General features: G+C 37.0%; 3 protein-coding genes across 5 annotated transcripts; all 3 read left to right on the forward strand.

Annotated features, from left to right (window-relative positions):
• Positions 1 to 671: 671 nt before the first annotated feature.
• Positions 672 to 5,934, forward strand: pwp1 (PWP1 homolog, endonuclein). The gene is made up of 15 exons (XM_041977746.1): positions 672 to 876; positions 1,264 to 1,322; positions 1,446 to 1,621; positions 1,728 to 1,813; positions 1,936 to 2,032; positions 2,329 to 2,439; positions 2,552 to 2,682; positions 3,263 to 3,336; positions 3,464 to 3,560; positions 3,639 to 3,700; positions 3,779 to 3,890; positions 4,499 to 4,589; positions 4,775 to 4,896; positions 4,995 to 5,100; positions 5,294 to 5,934. Exons 1-15 carry the CDS (start codon positions 811 to 813, stop codon positions 5,386 to 5,388), a joined length of 1,485 nt encoding a protein of 494 aa, XP_041833680.1. The 5' UTR covers positions 672 to 810; the 3' UTR covers positions 5,389 to 5,934.
• Positions 5,935 to 6,450: 516 nt separating this feature from the next.
• mrpl42 (mitochondrial ribosomal protein L42) lies at positions 6,451 to 9,665 on the forward strand. Of its 3 annotated transcripts, none has more exons than XM_041977748.1 (5): positions 6,451 to 6,573; positions 7,047 to 7,116; positions 8,525 to 8,609; positions 8,909 to 9,072; positions 9,557 to 9,665. In XM_041977748.1, the coding sequence occupies exons 1-5, from the start codon at positions 6,495 to 6,497 to the stop codon at positions 9,600 to 9,602; spliced, it is 444 nt and encodes a 147-aa protein (XP_041833682.1). In that variant the 5' UTR covers positions 6,451 to 6,494; the 3' UTR covers positions 9,603 to 9,665. The 3 variants fall into 3 exon arrangements, with proteins under 3 accessions (XP_041833682.1, XP_041833683.1, XP_041833684.1); XM_041977749.1 differs by having other exon boundaries at positions 7,053 to 7,116; XM_041977750.1 differs by having other exon boundaries at positions 6,486 to 6,577.
• A 1,092-nt stretch (positions 9,666 to 10,757) lies between these two features.
• ube2nb (ubiquitin-conjugating enzyme E2Nb) lies at positions 10,758 to 17,165 on the forward strand. The gene is made up of 4 exons (XM_041977747.1): positions 10,758 to 10,883; positions 12,651 to 12,897; positions 13,574 to 13,714; positions 15,525 to 17,165. Exons 1-4 carry the CDS (start codon positions 10,854 to 10,856, stop codon positions 15,566 to 15,568), a joined length of 462 nt encoding a protein of 153 aa, XP_041833681.1. The 5' UTR covers positions 10,758 to 10,853; the 3' UTR covers positions 15,569 to 17,165.
• The last annotated feature ends 717 nt before the right edge of the window (positions 17,166 to 17,882 follow it).

The raw sequence follows: 17,882 nt of genomic DNA on the forward strand, positions 1-17,882 counted from the left end.
TAAAGCGAAATGTCTGTTGCTACTTGTATTTGTACCTTAATGCTGCTGCACTGTATTGTACTGAACTGCTTTAAGTAACAAAGTCCTGTGCCTTAACCACTAACTTTTTTTTAGCCATTATGAAATTACAGACAATGGAGTTAATTGTTTTCTGTGTAATTATGTAATTTTAAAGGGCTATATTATTGTTTGTTTGTTTTTTTAAATAGTGGTTCAACATTCACTATGTATGCAAACAGTGTAATTTATCAGTGAGTTCTGATACATATCTGTATTATTTAGATTTATATTTTCATTCATTTTTATATATAAAAAATCTTGATGGTGTTATACCTAAGTAAACTGACCAAAAATAAAATCTTTCCACCATTTTATATTTTATTCAGTTTATTTCTCTTTCATTTTTCCTCGTCTTGAAGATCAGACCGCATCTGCATGTTTTGATAAGTCTCAGCTGAGCTATGCGCAGCTACTTATTACATACAAAGTATCTAGACTGTGAACCATTTCACCTATTTATGTTTTTGAAAAGACGAGGCTCTAACTTTCTTACTTTAGGGTTGAGGAGGCCCGTTCGGATCTCCATGTCCTATGCGTAAACATTACAGTAGTGTAATTGTCGAATTTTGATCAGGCAGAGTTTGCAATGTGTATAAACGACATTTACAGGCGACATAGGACCCTTCGCTCGCATGTACGCCAACAGTATGCATGCCAGTGGTGCAGCAGTTTGAAGAAAAAAGAAAAATAAAAAGTTGTAAGTTTGCAGATTTTAGTATTATTAATCCATAAACCATACAGCTTTTCAGAATGAGCTCCCAGATCACGTGTGTTGGGTGGGTGAAACGTGGTGTTGCCAAGGAAACCCCGGACAAAGTAAGTAACGTAACAGCTAGCTCATGCTAGCCTACCGGCAGCTAATCTGTCAACATGGCAGTTATAGACTCTGATTCTGTCCAGAAAAAAACTTGTATAATCTGTGAAACATTTTGTAATTGCAGTTCTTAGAGCTACTGTATTTAGATAATGTTAAAAGTAAAAAATAAAAACCTAACAGCATCAACGTGCTTGTGAGTTCAATACCATGCAAATTATGCTAGAATTTAAAGATTGTTTGATTAAAATGAGATAAACTGAAAAATAGTTAAATTATTCAGTTTAAACCTGATGCAAGGTATTGGCATAACAAGACTTTGTGAATTAATTTAAATAAAACATGTCTGCTCATTAAGAGTAACAGGTTTTACAATTTTGTTCCTCCAGGTTGAACTGAGCCAAGAGGAGCTCCAGCGCATCATTACTGAGGCAAAAGAAGAGTTGGGGTATGATAGGAAAAAACTAAACAAATAAAATCACGTGCTATTTTTTACATACAGTCAAAGTGTAAGATGCACATTCATTAATACCTTTGCTTAAAAGTGAAAAGACATTCATTATTTACTCAGAGACTTGGCTGCAGAGGATGAAGAAGAGGATGATGAGGGTTTGCCTTCTGAACAGAATCCTAGTAATGCAACAGCTGATGCTGCTGAAGTTCCAAAGGATGAGAGTGATGAGGGAGTGGAGGAAGACGAAGAGCTAGCGGAGTATGGCCTGGATAGATACGATGAAGAGGATACAGGTGAGAGGTGGAGTGTTTGCCTGCTCTATGTCAGCTTTTGAGTTTCGATTTGGAAAGAATAAAAAAACCTGACTCTTTGTGCTGCATTTGTCTATCCACAATTCAGCCGCAACAAATCTTGGTGACAGTCTTGCAGGCCTCACAGTGTTCAGCTCTAATGAAGAGGACCCTTACATCACCCTCAAAGATACAGTGAGTGTCCTAAAAAATTAGGTGCCAATAATTTGTTTCCCACTGCAGAATAAGATTACATAAATTTGTATTTAAGAGAAGTAATTTACATTTATGTAATTTTGCATTGGTTCCTTCCCCAGGACCAATATGAGCGGGAAGACTTCCAAATCAAACCCACTGACAACTTCATCCTGGCAGGCAAAGCTGAGAAGGACTGCTGCAGTTTGGAGGTTTATGGTAAATACCTTCAGATGTGATATGATGACCAGATGACAGGGGAAAAAAATTATATATATATATATATATATATATATATATATATATATATATATATATATATATATATATAATTTTTTTATTATTATTATTATTTTTTTTGCTCTTGCTTACAATGCTAAATGTAACTTCAACTTATTAAATGTCTCATGAAGGGCAAATAAAACATTTAACATTGACTAGGACTCTCTTTACAAAATCATTTCCCTAATCCTTTATATAGAAATAAAAAATTGAGTTGATTCCTTCTGTTACAGTTTATAACTCTGAGGAGGAATCTCTTTATGTTCATCATGATATTCTGCTCCCTGCTTATCCACTGTGTGTGGAATGGCTAAACTTTGACCCAAACCCTGAAGAAGGACCAGGTGAGGAAGCTTCGCTGTTCACCTCATCATAATATATCAACCAGGTCTCTCTTCTATAAATCTGTCTTGGAAAAAATAGCCCAGTACTATCCTCTCTGTTTTCTAATGGCAGCCAATTACGTCGCTGTGGGCAACATGACTCCTCAGATAGACATTTGGGATCTGGATGTGGTGGATTGTTTAGAGCCAGTCTTCTCCCTGGGAAGCAAAAAGGCCTCCAAGAAGAAGAAGAAGAGCAAGAAGGTAAAATACACAACGCTTATCTACGCAGTCCGATAAAAAGGATTTAATTAAGTTTGCATGGATCTGAGGATATTTGCTGTTTTATTTCTACTTCCTTGTTTTTTTTCCTCCTGTTGGAAATCATCAACACATTGCTGACAGGTAGGGCTGGGCGATGTGAACCAAATCTTATATCTCGATATTTTTTTGCCTGAATCACGATATACGATATATATCTCAATATATTTTTTTTTGTCAAGTAACCAAAAAGACAGTTCTAATTTACAGCCTTCAGTGCCAAATATACTTTTAATAAGGATTAGCAGCACATGTGCATTAAAACAGCTGACTGAAATTACACTACCTTTATATTAAATTAAATGCTCCTTAAACAAATTAAATTAAAAAATACTTTTCAATGACCATAACAATAAAACATCTGTGCAAAATGCAAAAGAAAAGATGCTTTTGACTCAAAACAAGCTATCACAATATAAACGATATTCCTTCCTTCTATACTGCGTCCAATAAAGTCTCGATATATTTGAAAATCTCGAATTATTGCCCAGCCCTACTGACAGGGTGTTTTTTTTGCTGACAGGGTGCAGCAGCAGCAGAGCCTGTAGAGGGGCACACAGATGCAGTGTTGGATTTATCCTGGAACAAGTTGGTCAGGTCCGTTTCTTTTCACAATGCGCTTCAATAAATAAATGTATGTTTGATCATTTGATCATGTAATTGAAGTGGAACCCAGCTTTGTCTTTGTACACGTAACAGAAAAGTACTTCGGTTTTACTTTTAGGAACGTGTTAGCCAGTGGATCTGCAGATAACACTGTCATTTTGTGGGATATGTCTCAGTGCAAACCAGCCACAACTCTACACAGGCACACTGATAAGGTATTCTAATGAGAATTAAAAATCTGATTCAAATTTTGCTCTTAAGCTACTACAAAATAAAATTTCTTTGTCTTTCAGGTCCAGACATTAACATTCCATCCTTTTGAGGCACAGACTTTGATATCAGGATCTTATGACAAGTGTGTATTATCTTTTATCTGAGCTAGCAGATTCTAACAGTTTTACATTAAAAGTAGCTTATAACATTTTTTTTTCAGGACAGCTATCCTTTATGACTGCCGTAGTCCGGACAGCAGTCATCGAACCTGGAGGTTCAGTGGCCAAGTGGAGCGTCTGGTTTGGAACCACTTTTCCCCCTGCAACTTCTTGGTTAGTACTTAAAAATGCTCATATGCTCATGTCATTATATCATTATGATGTCGTTATGCTCATTGAAATTTCCCTCTGGGATAAATCAATATTATATTTAATTTTTAATTTAATGTCCATGTTTCAGTTTTGGTCTCAGGGTCTAATAGAAGTGATGCAGACTAAGATCTGTGTTGTTATTTGATTTTGCACAAAGTAAATGCTAAATGGACGTTACACAATTGTTTTATATTATGTAATTAAGTTAGAGAAGAAATCGCTGCACCACTTTTAATTTAGCAGCATTGTGCTTCTCTGAACTTGAAACCGGTAAACAAGCCTGTTTGTTTCAGAGCTGCACCATATTTTCTCTGGACCACAACCTACAGATACCCTCAGACGTAAGGGTTGTTATGTTTTCATTGCTTGTAAGAAATGAGAAACACTTACGCAGCAGCATCGTAGAGTAACCACACTGGGAGGGGGGGTCAGATTCTAACAACAGGAAATAGCAGTAATGATTTCCGTTGGTGTGTGGTTACTCTGCCCCCTTCTCTCTCTCTCTCTATCTCTCTCTCTCTCTCTCTCTCTCTCTGTGGTTAACTCATTTATGTGTGTCTGTGTTTCAGGCCAGCACAGAGGACGGTTTTGTCTACTGCCTGGATGCACGCTCAGATAAACCAGTGTTCACCCTAAAGGCACACGATGAAGAAGTGTCTGGTCTGTACAAGGTTTTACCAGATTAATCATCAATATATTGTATATTAATTAAACAAATTTATTCTGCATGGAGTGCCCATGTAGGCGTGTTAACACTGTGGTCTGTGAGTGAACTCTTGCACTGAGGATGGTGTGGTAACGTCATTGTTGGCTGACTTAATGTGTGCTCTTTTAAATTGCTGCAGGCTTAGACCTCAGCAGTCAGATTAAAGGGTGCCTCGTCACCTCGTCAGCCGACAAACATGTTAAGATTTGGGACATTTTAGGCAACAAACCCAGTCTGGTGCACTCTCGAGATATGAAAATGGTAAGACGTTGCATATACAGAATGTAGACTTTTGTCATTGAGGGGTTACAGAGGGTATTTCAGTCTTTATTTTAACTTATTTTGCCACCTGTGAACAGGGGGTGCTGTTTTGTGCTTCATGCTGCCCTGATCTGCCCTTCGTCTATGCCTTTGGAGGTCAGAGGGATGGCTTGCGGATTTGGGATATAAGTGATGTTGCAGCAGGTACATTTCATACAAAGCTTTGTTTTTGTTAGATTAAAAGTTAAATTATTTTACATTTTAAGTTTTTATACAAGTTTAATCCAACTAGTATAACATAGTCTGGCAAATAAATCACTTTGTCTGATGAGGAAATGAAAGAGACAAACATTTACTAATGAAGTAAATTGTGCTCGTGTTTTGTGACTGTTTTTAGTGGCTGAGGTGTTCGGCAGTCGAGAGCGCTTGGTGCTAAATACCGGATCACAAGCACCCAGCTCTGCAGCCACATCGGATATGGAAGTCTCCTAGTGATGCTCTGTGAGCAGCAGCAGCTTTTAAACATGAACTACAGTGGAAACTCCCTGCTGTGCCCTACTGTGTAAGACTGCTTCATGGGAGAAGGACTGAACTTGATAAGACTGCTATAAATGTCTTGTCATGCTGGCCAACATGTTTGAAAACAAGTCTGAAAAGACCTGAGGAACTTTAGCTGACATAAATAACATGAACATTGAAAACAAGTAAAGAAAAGGAAAAGAAAGCGTCACTAATATTAATTTTTGTGAATGAATTTTCGACTCAAGTGGAAACAGACATTCAGATGTTTGTATCAGTGCCTAAAATTTTCATTTACTTTATTATTTTCTGACCTGTATTATTTAGTCTTTCTTTGTGCATTACATATATAAAATCTTAATCAAATTATTATGACATGATCAACATTACTAGAAGCTGATATTTACCTGTGATTCATATAATAAGCATGTCATACATTGGGATTGAAAATGAGAAGTCCTTATTGAAGTCAATTTTTTCTGGTGTTGATACTTAATAAATAAATTCTGTTTGAGCATATTTGTTGTTGTTTGTTTTGTTGTCCATGTGACATCTCTAACTGCATTTTACACTCAACTGCTGAAGGGAAGTGATGATTTCGATTAAAGTGCATTTAATGTAAGGTAAGTTACATAGAGGTGATGCCACTCTTAGTTTTGATTTTGTGTTCAGTTTATCTTGATATTTTAAAGCAAAGGTTTTGTCATAGACTCCAAACAGCTAAAGCTTGTCAAAACTTTTGTTTGTTTTCCATGACCTGGGAAAAAGACTGGCTTTTGGACAGAATATGTAATAATGTTGCATTTAAAATTGACAGGTCTGTTCCTTTCACTGGACCAAAAATTAGAGGTGCAGAGGTATAAAATACACAAAAAGTGCCCAGTCTGTCAAAACTGTATAGAATGCTCACTTTTAAAAATGTATGAGGGAGAAGTATGCATTTATGTTTTTTATTTTTACAGAATTATTTGAATTTTTATTTGTCTGCCAAGTGAAGCTGGCATGTGCAGTGGAACTCATAGTTTTGGGTCAGAGCGCCACGACGGAACTATTTTACTGATGCACACAGAAAACTAAGCATGGCGTCGGGTCACCTGAGTAGGCTAAGTGGTTTGTTAACGCAAATTTATTGCAGAATTACACCGCGCTATGCACAAAGTGAGTAATTTTTTAAATTGTTATTGCTTTATCTAAATGACCACTTAATATTATTGCGTTTACTGGTCATAACTGCCAATACCGCAGTAAGCTAACAGATGCTAACCTTGATAGTCTGCTCAGCAGGTAAACACTAGGTCGGATCCCCGGTGTTTTCAGTACTAGTTAAAAATAAATAAATGAATAAAAATAATAATCTGTTCAGAATACATCTAAATGCAGAAGATAATATTTTGTTGGCTGATTAGTAGGAATGCTAGCATGTCGAAGACATTTTTTATTTTCAGTATTTTTTATATTTTATTTTGCTGTGGCTCTTCTCAACAGACGCAAATTACTAGAAAAACAAAATTGGCAAAGTTGAACCTTAAAGAAACAATGAATGAAATTTTCGTCAATGTTTACTGATGGCGACATTAATTTTGTAGGGGAAAAAATTATATGTTTCACGCGTGCTTGTCTTTCCTGTTCTGTTGCAGCTTGTTTGGTGCCAGTTCGACAAAAGTCCGGAGTTGATGCGTCTTCAGTTGAGGGTCCCAACTGGTATGTCAATAATTATACTCTGTCGAAATTAAAATCTATACCATACAAAAATAAAATAAATTAAACAAGGGAAAAAATTAGATGGAAGATATGTTATTAAAAGGGAAAAGAATAGTTCTGGATGCACTTTAAGCTTCTGAGCTGCAGATTGTGCAGAGGAGGCTGCAACATCCATACATTTTTATAATGATCCCTGTGTCTGATGTTGACATTTTTAGGAGAAATTTGGTTAACACTACTTAAAGGGTTAGTGCACCCAAAATGTGTTTTTTGAGCTGTAAACAACACAGAATTACTTAATTGTGATGAAAATCACATATACTGTTGATAAAATTTGTATTTTTTTAGTTTATTTTAAAAACTGTTTTTTTGGGGGGTAAAAAAAGGCTCATAACGCCCTCTACAGGGTAAAACTAGGTTATGTTTTTTGTGATACAGAGAAAATTTTAAAAACCCCACAGCCCCTCCGTCCAGATGCAGATAGATGGTCCTGGCCTTGCAGACATAGAAAACCACACCCACCACCGCATATGAAGGGATGTGAACTTATATGGTGTAGATTTGCTAGATTCAGACTTCTATTCTTTCAGAGTTTCTGATGAAATATCCCTGCAATGGGAGGTGCTTTTGAGGGGTGTAAAAGTAAAACTGGACTTTATTCTTTACCTGCTCATCCTCATCTGGCGACTGACAGCAGCTCAAATTGTAGCAGCAGCAACTTTCAGCAGCACTTCCTGCCGCTGCTACAAACTGCCCCAAGTCTCCACAGCTTTCCAGGGCTGCTGGAGCTGCTGAGAGGCCAGCACGACTGCGCTAACGACTCAGACTGATATGGTTCAGAACCACCTTGTTCTTGCATAGCTGAAGGGATTCAGGAGGGGGAAAGTCTTCCACCTCAAAGCTGCCGCTCTGTGGCGTAGCTGCTTTGTGAATCTCGCTTTCCATCTTGCCAGTGAGCTGAGCTGCTGTCTGTCAATCATTTCTGCCTGTGTATCCCGACCCGCCCACTCTCCACTCCCTGATCACCCCACCCTTGCAGTTTCAGGCATTTTTCAAATTCGGCTGAGGGTTAGGGTTAGCAAAAAGTAGGGTCTGTAGTTATACTTTATTGTAAAAATCAGAGCATATACATGGGTCCATACTAACTTTTTGCATTAGTTGCATCGGTGCACTTGGCCTGAGAAATGTTAGGTGCACCGGTGCGACCAAAAGAAAAAGTTAGTATGGACCCATCTTAAGTTAGCTTAAATTTGCTCTGTATATTTAGTCTGCTGTTAGGCAGTAGGCTCACTGCAATGTTATGTTCCAGTCTGAGGGGTGTCCAGTGCTACTTTAAATAGTTTCTATTACTTTGCTAGAATGGCAGAACTGGAATCTGGATACTAACTTTTCAATCTCTTGATTATAGTACGGTGGAAATTGGTGTGACTTCAGATGAGAAAACCATAGTGTGTTACCATCCTGCTGCCGATGTTCCTTATGAACTCACCCAGGTAAGAGGATGCACTACAGTCTCATAAATATCACTGTGTCAGATTAGCTAAAGAGTAATCAAAGGAACTAATAGGTTACCATTAAAGAGAGACATTGATGCTGCAAAGCTTCAAGTGGATTTTCTGTTTTTCTGGAAGTCAATTGTCTGCCTTTGATCCACACCAGACTATTTATTTTTCATGATATACACAACTGGAGGAATAGCTGTGTTTGATTTTAAATATACTCTACTGATGAAGAAAATTAAATTTTGTAATTTTGTTGGATGGAAACTTTTTATGTCTGTGAATTGTTGCAGCCTATAGAACGGCCAGACCCCTTGACCACCCCAGCAGAGACCCATGATCAGGTTTTAAAGGCCCACCTCAGCAAGGAGGTTTTGAAGGACAAAGAGGGACCCACTATAGAGGAGCTGAGCAAGATGTTTTTCACCACTAAACACAGATTTTATCCAGTAGGACAGTAAGTACACAAATAACACACATGTGCCATCTCATGGGAAATGGCTGACTTTTTACTACAAGGATTTGTCAGATTTTTTTGTGATGAGTTTATTTAATTAGATTCATTCTGGTTTAGTGTGATTACAGCAGACATTGGTAAAACTGCAGAGGAATAGTTGGAATTATCTGGGCTGTATCATCATTTTTTCGTGCAGATACTTTAGGCATTGATAAACTAGAGGTCCAGAATCAGATGACAATTAAAATAATTTTTAAAAATGATGATTTAACCAGAAGGAAAAAGTGAAATACGGTCATACAGTCTGACCATTTAGTTGATTTAACACTGCTATTGTTTCAGGACTTGATTGGTGTTCAGCTTTGATTAGGACTCTCAGGAGCTTCCTGTGGTGTTTATTGTTTAACTGTATAATTGTGAAGCTGTGTAAAAGCACTAAGACAGTTTGAGCAGTATTAATTTTCATCTTTTTCCCTGTCAACAGGTATCACAAGAGACGCATCAAGAACAACCCTCCAAAAGACAGATAGTTGAAGTTAATGTCAAATCATGCTTGTCTGGTTACTCTAATGTAAAATAAAAAAATATATATATAAAAAGAAAAATCTGTTGTTAATTTCTCCAGCTACATTAGGATTATACTGTGCAAATTCACTGCTCTGTTTCACACAGCCTGCAAATATAAATGTTTATGCAGTTATGCAGTATTACAGTACATGGGCATCAGTAAAAGGGTGGACTTGTAAATCTATAATCAGTGTTCGCTCAATTCCTGTTAAATTCAGTGTTACCTGATAGGTGAAAATGCTTCTTAGTCATGCAGTAGAAATCCAAAAGGAGTCGAAAAAACTATTGCAACTGCATTTTCACAAAAACAAACAGTACAAATGCGTTTTCTGAGCATCATCTCTTTGCAGGCTAAGATTGCACAAAGATTCACGTGATATAGTCATCCTCTTTATTACAGTGTTGCTGTTATATCTTTATGATCGCTTTGCTGACAGCATACATTGCTCATAAAAAGTTAGGGATAGCTGTCTTTTTTTATGATGTTAGAATGCACTATAACCTTTACAGGTGAACTTAATTTGATCTCTAAACTTTTAAATGTATGTGTACAGTTTGTTTAAATATGTGTTGCATAAAATTTTGTTCCTCAACAAGGTGATTAACCACAAACAAAATAACAAGTGTCTAAACCACGAATTGAACACTTATGTTGTATTTAAACAGTCCTCTTTATCATACTGTTCACATTTTGACATCATCTGACCAAGATGATGCCTAGCACAAGTTATTGAGACATTTACATTTTTTGTTGTAAACTCACCACTGTTGTTAGCATACTCAATCCTAAGATCTGTGGAAATATTGTGTTGTTTTAATAGTAAAGTTTACACATCAAATATCTGCTATTTCTATTGAAAACAAGTCCTTTTAGTCAATGTTTACATCCCAGTCGGTCACTCGCTAGTTTTCATTCTCAATTGTGGGATACAAAATCAAAAGAGAAAAAAAATATATTAATTTCGTTCAATTATAAAAACTTTTATACTATGATTTTGATTAGAGATGTTTGAACGGACAGTAATTATAATATTTCCGAAATTGTTAATGTATCAATATTTTCACGTACACACTCATAATTGACGCCAGCATACTTTCTTACGTCATCTGAAGCCACCGGAAGAGCGAGTTATCTGTCCCCGCCCCGGCAGTTCAGTCAATCCAACCTGAGGAGAAGGCGAGTCAACGGCTAAAAATATAATTGCTAACACAAGATGGCCGGTTTGCCTCGTAGGATTATAAAGGTACACCTGCCACTGGACAGTGTAACTATATCTAAATAGGCATATGTGTGGGTAATGTAGAGTTTGTTAAGTGATAATATGGATCTATAAACGCTGCCATCTCGCGCTTAGCCTGACGTTAGCGCGCTAGCATGGTTAGCTCCTGTCCAGCTAGTTATCGCTTGTCTGCAAGTGTTTTGTTTGCCACTTCCGTTTACTCCCTTCTGCTCTGTCTGTTGTTCATCGTGTTCGAGATTATTTGTTGTTTGGTGGAATTAATATTTTTCAGAGCGATGTTTTCAAAATCTTTTCTTGAGAGAAGGGGCATGAATCAGCTTATTATTCCAGTTTGCCCTAGTCGCCATATGAATGAATTCGCTATTTGTGCTAGGCTAGCGGTTTTAGCTATGGTGGTCCGTTCACATGTCGGGCGCTTTCGTGAAATGCTACCCCAGGTCCTGAAACGTATGGATACACTCGATGAGGTCGTGATGTTAACATAGGTTCTATTTAGTTTAACCAAAACGGTGAAAATGGCCATATCGTAAGGCCCACTGCGCAGCGGTTTCCTTCCTCAGCCGCACCGCAGCCTTTCTGGGCCAGGCCCGGCAGTGGGCGCGATCAGCCTTTTCCGCCACATCGAGCTCCAGGTTTAGCAGTTTGTTTTTTTTTCCAGCCCGTAAGTCAGTGTTCTCAAAGTTAAAACAGGATCCTGATTAAGATCTAGAAAATTCTAGAGGTGCTTTCCGTTCAAAACGAACAAATATTTTTATTAAAGCCTTTTGCGGAAATGCAGATGTTCAGTGAACTGTGCACCTGCTTGTTCAGATTTAGAAATAATTACAAAGATACATGTTTTACTTCCTTGTTTTGACTTCCGTTGTCACTTGCTTATTAGTGTCACCTTTTTTTTATTTGCATTACAACTTAACTTTACAAGCCTGAAATTAATAGCGTATATTATACATCAGTAGCACTAATATTCCAGTAGGAGGGAAAATATATAATTTTTTGATGAATTAGAGGGTTGACTGGCAATCAGTAAATGTTATTTATGTGTGTTAAATATTTGTAATTGGAATGCTACATAACCTAAATAAAATAAAAATGTTGGCGTTTCACATTAAAAAATTATGGTATTGTAATTTTTTTTGTAATTGACTACGGCCATTTTGCATAATTGTTAAATTGCTTTCTGGGCACTTGTTTGAAACCAACAGAAATTTAACGTTTACAACACTCTTCATAAGTTCAGTTACTATAGTTTACACCCACTTTTTTGCAGTTATTTCACCAGTTAAGATCTAGTGCAATAAACCTGGTATGCCAGTCATCATGTCTTGTATCCCTCAGTTGTTCCTCTCAACCTATTTAGCTATTAATATTTGGCTAACTTTGTTTTGATGAGCATATCTCAGTAATCCCATCATAGATTTAGTTGCAGAGGGAAAAACCTCTGCATTGCGTGAGTTAGTTCTGGTATGGAGCCAATTTAAATAGAAAAGCTGGGCAACTTTTAGGAGGTAGGAAAGGATGATAGTCAAAGGTGCTCATGCACTACTTATGATAAACTACAACCTTTAATTCTTTGTGTTAAACAACGATTTATTGAATGTTTTCTTATCAGCATAAGGGTGAAAGTGTATGTGTGACTAACTAGGACAAAATTCTCATCTAAATGCTTGAATGTCTGTTATTTACCGATTCTCCCACATTTCTTCCTGCAGCACTGTTTTGAGTTTGAAAATGTCAACAGTAGTGTTATTTTCTTGTTCTGACTACACTCAGGAGACACAGCGGTTGATGGCAGAGCCTGTTCCAGGGATCACGGCTACACCTGATGAAGGGAATGCACGCTACTTCCACGTGGTCATTGCAGGGCCTCAAGACTCTCCTTTTGAAGGAGGCACATTTAAACTTGAACTATTTCTTCCAGAAGAGTATCCCATGGCAGCTCCCAAAGTGCGATTCATGACCAAAATCTATCACCCCAATGTTGACAAGCTGGGAAGAATATGTTTAGATATTTTGAAAGGTAAGAATATTTATGACTTTATTTAATTGTATTAGTTGCTTTTTTTTACCCATGCTTGGTGGATTTCACTTTGGAACTAAACCCGCAGGATTGTGGAGTGTGCTTGAATGGCTGCTATTTATATATTTGCCTTCATAAGCAATGTTTTTTATTTTTATTTTTTTATTAAAAAGTATGAATTCTTGTTTGGCTTTACCAAATGCTTAAGCAGTTTCAGATTGATTGGAAGCTAGCTTGGGAAAATATTGCCTTTGATATAAATCTAGGAACCACCAGCAGCTATTTAAAAGCTAAGTTGGTCAATTTGTAACCAAAACATGAAAAAAACAAACACACCAGGAATAACATGACTGGTTAACATCTTGGGGTCACAACCAGGATGTGCTTGAGGAAAATAAGTTATAATGGGAAATGTCTGAAAAACATCATCTGCTCAGAGTTGTAGACAACATAAAAACCTCTGTAGCCAATAGTGATTACAACCATTATTCCAGGCTTTGAGGCTGCTGTTTTTACATGGTAAGAATAGCAGATGTGCTGGTAAAATGTAAATTAAAGATAATACTGTCATTTTATAGCTGTTTGCCTGGGATAGTGTGTTTAGCCTGTCTTCCAAATTGGATCTTTAAGCTGATATTTGCTTTTCTTTTTGCATTTTTTCCCTAAATCTTAACAGACAAGTGGTCTCCAGCTCTGCAGATTCGCACAGTGTTGCTATCTATCCAGGCATTATTAAGTGCTCCCAACCCCGATGATCCCCTGGCAAATGATGTTGCAGAGCAGTGGAAGAAAAACGAAAGCCATGCCATCGAGACAGGTGAGGGGTAGATTTAGGTCTATCATTTCAGCATTCTAGATTGACTGCACCACACTGCCACAGGTTGTCACAGATTCCCAGTGTGATACAAGCTTTGACAGATGGCAGCAAACATTTGCTCAGTTCCAGATTTCTGAAAGTCCTCCCACATCACAAATGATCCAAAAGGTTTTCTGCTACCGTCTCTGTGACAGTTGTTATTAGAGAAAATTAACAGCAGAGAATGACAACCCCGCTCAACTTTGTAGGAGTGATGGAGATAGAAATTTGAATGCAGGCAAATAATAAAAAAGCCCAAAGAAAAAGAGGAACAGCCAGAACTGTACTAAGGACTCTAAGTGGTTACTACTCATATTGCATTACCTTGGAAAGAATATAGTTTATTACCCCATAAAGACAAGAATTCAGCACGTATGTAGTTTTCTTTCTTAATTACCTTTTGAAAGAAATTGAAAGTAGTCTCTGCTCAGTGCACAGGGACAAATGCCTTTAAATTCTCATGCTTACTTTGGTAGCAGATTATAATTCTCAGTATAAGTATCAGGCTTAGCAGCATCATCCTGAAGCTTGTTTGAATTGAACAGTATCTTACCATGGAAAGGTGGCTACTGCTCTGGAATGAGTCAATGTGGATATTCCTGTTTGTCCAAACATAATCTTTTTATGCGCCATTATTTGTGAAAGGCATGTTGTCACGACAGCCCTTCTTCCCATTTAACTAGCAGTTCAATTAATTTTTGTGCACATTAAAAGCTTCTCTGTGCAATATTATGTCTTTAGACAACTCCAAAAGTTATGGTTCAGCTTCCCTTATATGACCGATTTGTGGTTCTTGTCATCTCTGAGTATAAAGTTAAATTCTCTGGAAGTCTGACATCTATTTTCTCACTTTTTATAGAAAAAATGAATTGGTGATCAATGTAGACTGTAATGGGAAATGGATCATTGATGAAAATATCTTGTTGGAGCCACTTAAAGTAAAAACCGTGGCCGTTTTTATTGTTCAAGTCCAGGTTTTATGCTCGCTAGCAAATTTAAATTCATTCATTCATTCATTTACCAAAAGTTTACTCAATTTCAAAGTCTTTCAGAATTATCCTCCGGTCATACAATTTTTCTCTAAAATGATGATTCATTTCAGGTTTTAATACTTTATGCTGTTTTTAACCCAGTTTTAGTTTGTGTGCAGATATATTAATAGCTGTCCAAATACATTTGAACAACCCACTTGCATATTTTTAGTTTTTAACCATCCAAACAGTGAAATCTACTACTGCATATATGCAGCACTTTGATTCAGCCCCTCACTTTTCTGTCTCTTTCTCTCACACACACACACACAGAGCTATTCCTCATATCTTAATATACTCTTACCAAATCAGTACACTATCTTGTACAGTTTAGATTTTAGCAATGGTTTCAGACACCAGAAAAGCACCTGTTGGATTAAAAAACAAAAAAAACAAAAACAAAATAACATTCAAACAAAGCTCAGGTACTTTCTGTGTAAGACTTTCTGTCCCTCTAGTTGTTTCCCTTGTTTTAAACCTCATATCAGTGCATTATTGTTGGAGCCATAATGCGGTCTAGGTTCAAACTTAGCTTTAGCTTATTAGACCACATTAATGTTGGGGTGATATCCAGTAGAAAATCTTGACATTTGATGTGCTTCAGGTTGCATATTGTTTTGGGGGCAGTGTGTTTTGATTGTTCCAGTCTGTCTTGTTTATACTCTGCATCACTCACTTGTTTGCAATCTTGTACAATCCTCACACCCAGCACAATGATCCTCTCTCTGTCCTCTCCTCAGCCCGAACATGGACCAGGCTCTACGCGAGCAACACTGAAGTATAGAGGAAGCGAGAAGAGGCGTCTGAATGTGATCTACAAAATGTACTCCTATTCTGTCAACATTGAATTTAACGGACACAAAAAGAGTTTAAAAAAAAAAAAGGTTCTAAGTCCAAATCTGTTTGAAAGAAATGACAAGATTTGACTTATTTTCCTCTCTAAAATGCGTTAAATGTGTGTTTCCTTTTTCTTTTCTTTTTTTTTCTTTTTTCCCTTTTTATTTCCTGTGTTGCTATTTAAATGCATGGACAGAGGATGACACCCTCCCCACCACAGTCTTAAAACTCACATGCAAATATGTTGTCCTGAGCTAGGCACATACTGGTACGTTTGCAGAATATTCATTCATTAAAGCTGTCCTTTTTACACATGCATTATTTGTCAACACATCTATGTCTTTTTGTGAGAGATGACTTATTGTGTTATTTTAACACATAGTCTACAGCTCTCTTCCCATCAGGGTTTATTTAGCTTGTCAGGGCATAACATGTTTAAACATAAAGGCTGCACATTCAACAGACTTGTTGGATTTCCATCATGTGCACACCAGCCGGCTGTGAAGCCACCGTAATTCTACATCATCCCAGGAGCACATGTGGCACTTAACACCGACTACTGCAGTTTTTATCACTTGTTAAAGTTGGATCAAAGTAAACCTAAATGAATCCACGCAGGAAACACCTCCTTGATCCCCTCCTTCAATCCCACATAAATGGTAACCCTAGACTCTTAATGAGCCGAATAAAACGAAGAGGGCAGAAATGGCCTTTTCATCATAAAAAGAGGAGGTAAATGTAAATTTGCCATGAATAAAATGTCTTGAATATCAATCTCATTTGCTAATGGCAAATATAAACAAATTCACAGCCATAGGTAACATTTAAAATTCATTGTGTTCATTGAAATCTGAAAATTGTTTTTAGGTTAGGAAAGACTCAAACAAGATATTTGTATAATGGTTTATAATATGCTGGTTGATGGTATAAGGTTTGCTATAGTGTAGGATTAGGCTTCATTGAACCGGATGTAATCTTAATTTTTGTTGTCTGGTCAGTGTTACGGTTGGAGTTTTGCAAGTGACTTCCACATGCTTAAAAAGGCATTTCCAGCACATCCAGAATGGTAGATGAACACACTCTTTGTGTTGAAAAGGAACTCCTAGTGTTGTAGCAGATGATTTAGATGTGTTGAAAATAACGTTCTTTTTAAGAATGAAGGAAGTCCAATTCTTTTCATTTTTTTGTGCATATGTCCATGCTATCTGTTGCCTGTTCTCTTTTCATTTAAAAATAAAGGAGAAAAAAAAAGGACCAGAATAAGACTAATATCAGGACAGCTCGTTTCATGATGAGTGTTTAGAGTTGGGGTGCTTAGGGTGCTCTTTTTTCCTTTTTTTTTTTTTTTTTTTAGGGGAAGTTTTGGTTTTGTCATCTTTTTCTTTTTTCGTGTTGGTCAAAAATCCTTTTTGCTCTTTTATTCTGACACTGATGTGATGATTATGCAAGTGCATTTAATTGATTCCAGAGGGGGAAATTTGTTCATTGTGGTAGCAGGAAAACAAAAAAAGTGATGTTACAAATAAAACATATTCAAAGTTTAAGATGCTAGTGGGCCTTAATGGATTTTGTAATGGCTGGAGGGAAACTTGTGTCAAATTCTAGAGTGTGACTTTAAATATGTGAGAAAAAAACTTCCTTAAACTTTCATTTTAAAAAGATAAAATGGTTAATTTCTGCGAAAATTAAAACTAAAGAATTAGAGGGAGGCCTCCAAAATCATGTGTAGGACCTTTTCTTGTTGAGCCCACTTTTTGTTTTGCTCCTTTTATTATCGCAGGCTCGGCATCGCTTAGATCTGTTTGCGTCGTGTCCACATTTAGAAACGTTTAATCTGCCACATTTACTCAAGTATGGAAGATGGAGCATGGCTTAAAACCTGGTTAAGTTATTGTTTCCTTCAGAATATAAACCAGGAAACAGTCCCTGGATTTCTGAAGGATCAAAACACTGCAAAATCAGACTGATCAGTCATTTTCCCATGTTTAAAAAAAAAATAAATAAATCAGTGCATTTGCATACATGGCTCTCCAAGCACTCTGTAAATAAACTGAGTTGAGTAAGTAAGAGGAGTCTCCTCTGTTTTATGTGTGGATGTGTTTCCAAATGGCAAAGGTTTCAGCTAAGATTAATTTAACACAGGCCCATAAATTACATTCAGCTGTTTACAACTCATCACTATTTGTAATCTGAGGTTCTCATTGAGGAAAATGCTGGATCATGTTGAAGTTCCTGGATGACATACTGAAAGGTTTTTTTTT

The sequence above is a fragment of the Melanotaenia boesemani genome, chromosome 23 (assembly GCF_017639745.1).
Source record: "Melanotaenia boesemani isolate fMelBoe1 chromosome 23, fMelBoe1.pri, whole genome shotgun sequence".
NCBI classification, from domain to species: Eukaryota; Metazoa; Chordata; class Actinopteri; order Atheriniformes; family Melanotaeniidae; genus Melanotaenia; species Melanotaenia boesemani.

Bases quoted from the DNA above. Each gene is read 5' to 3' on its own strand.
- pwp1 (XM_041977746.1), top strand. From the start codon at position 811: ATGAGCTCCCAGATCACGTGTGTTGGGTGGGTGAAACGTGGTGTTGCC. The intron at 1,814-1,935 runs GTGAGTGTCCTA...TTCCTTCCCCAG, and splicing joins ACATCACCCTCAAAGATACA to GACCAATATGAGCGGGAAGA. The intron at 2,440-2,551 runs GTGAGGAAGCTT...TTCTAATGGCAG, and splicing joins AAACCCTGAAGAAGGACCAG to CCAATTACGTCGCTGTGGGC.
- ube2nb (XM_041977747.1), top strand. From the start codon at position 10,854: ATGGCCGGTTTGCCTCGTAGGATTATAAAG. The intron at 10,884-12,650 runs GTACACCTGCCA...GACTACACTCAG, and splicing joins TGCCTCGTAGGATTATAAAG to GAGACACAGCGGTTGATGGC. The intron at 12,898-13,573 runs GTAAGAATATTT...AAATCTTAACAG, and splicing joins ATGTTTAGATATTTTGAAAG to ACAAGTGGTCTCCAGCTCTG.
- mrpl42 (XM_041977748.1), top strand. From the start codon at position 6,495: ATGGCGTCGGGTCACCTGAGTAGGCTAAGTGGTTTGTTAACGCAAATT. The intron at 7,117-8,524 runs GTATGTCAATAA...TCTTGATTATAG, and splicing joins TCAGTTGAGGGTCCCAACTG to TACGGTGGAAATTGGTGTGA. The intron at 8,610-8,908 runs GTAAGAGGATGC...GAATTGTTGCAG, and splicing joins TTCCTTATGAACTCACCCAG to CCTATAGAACGGCCAGACCC.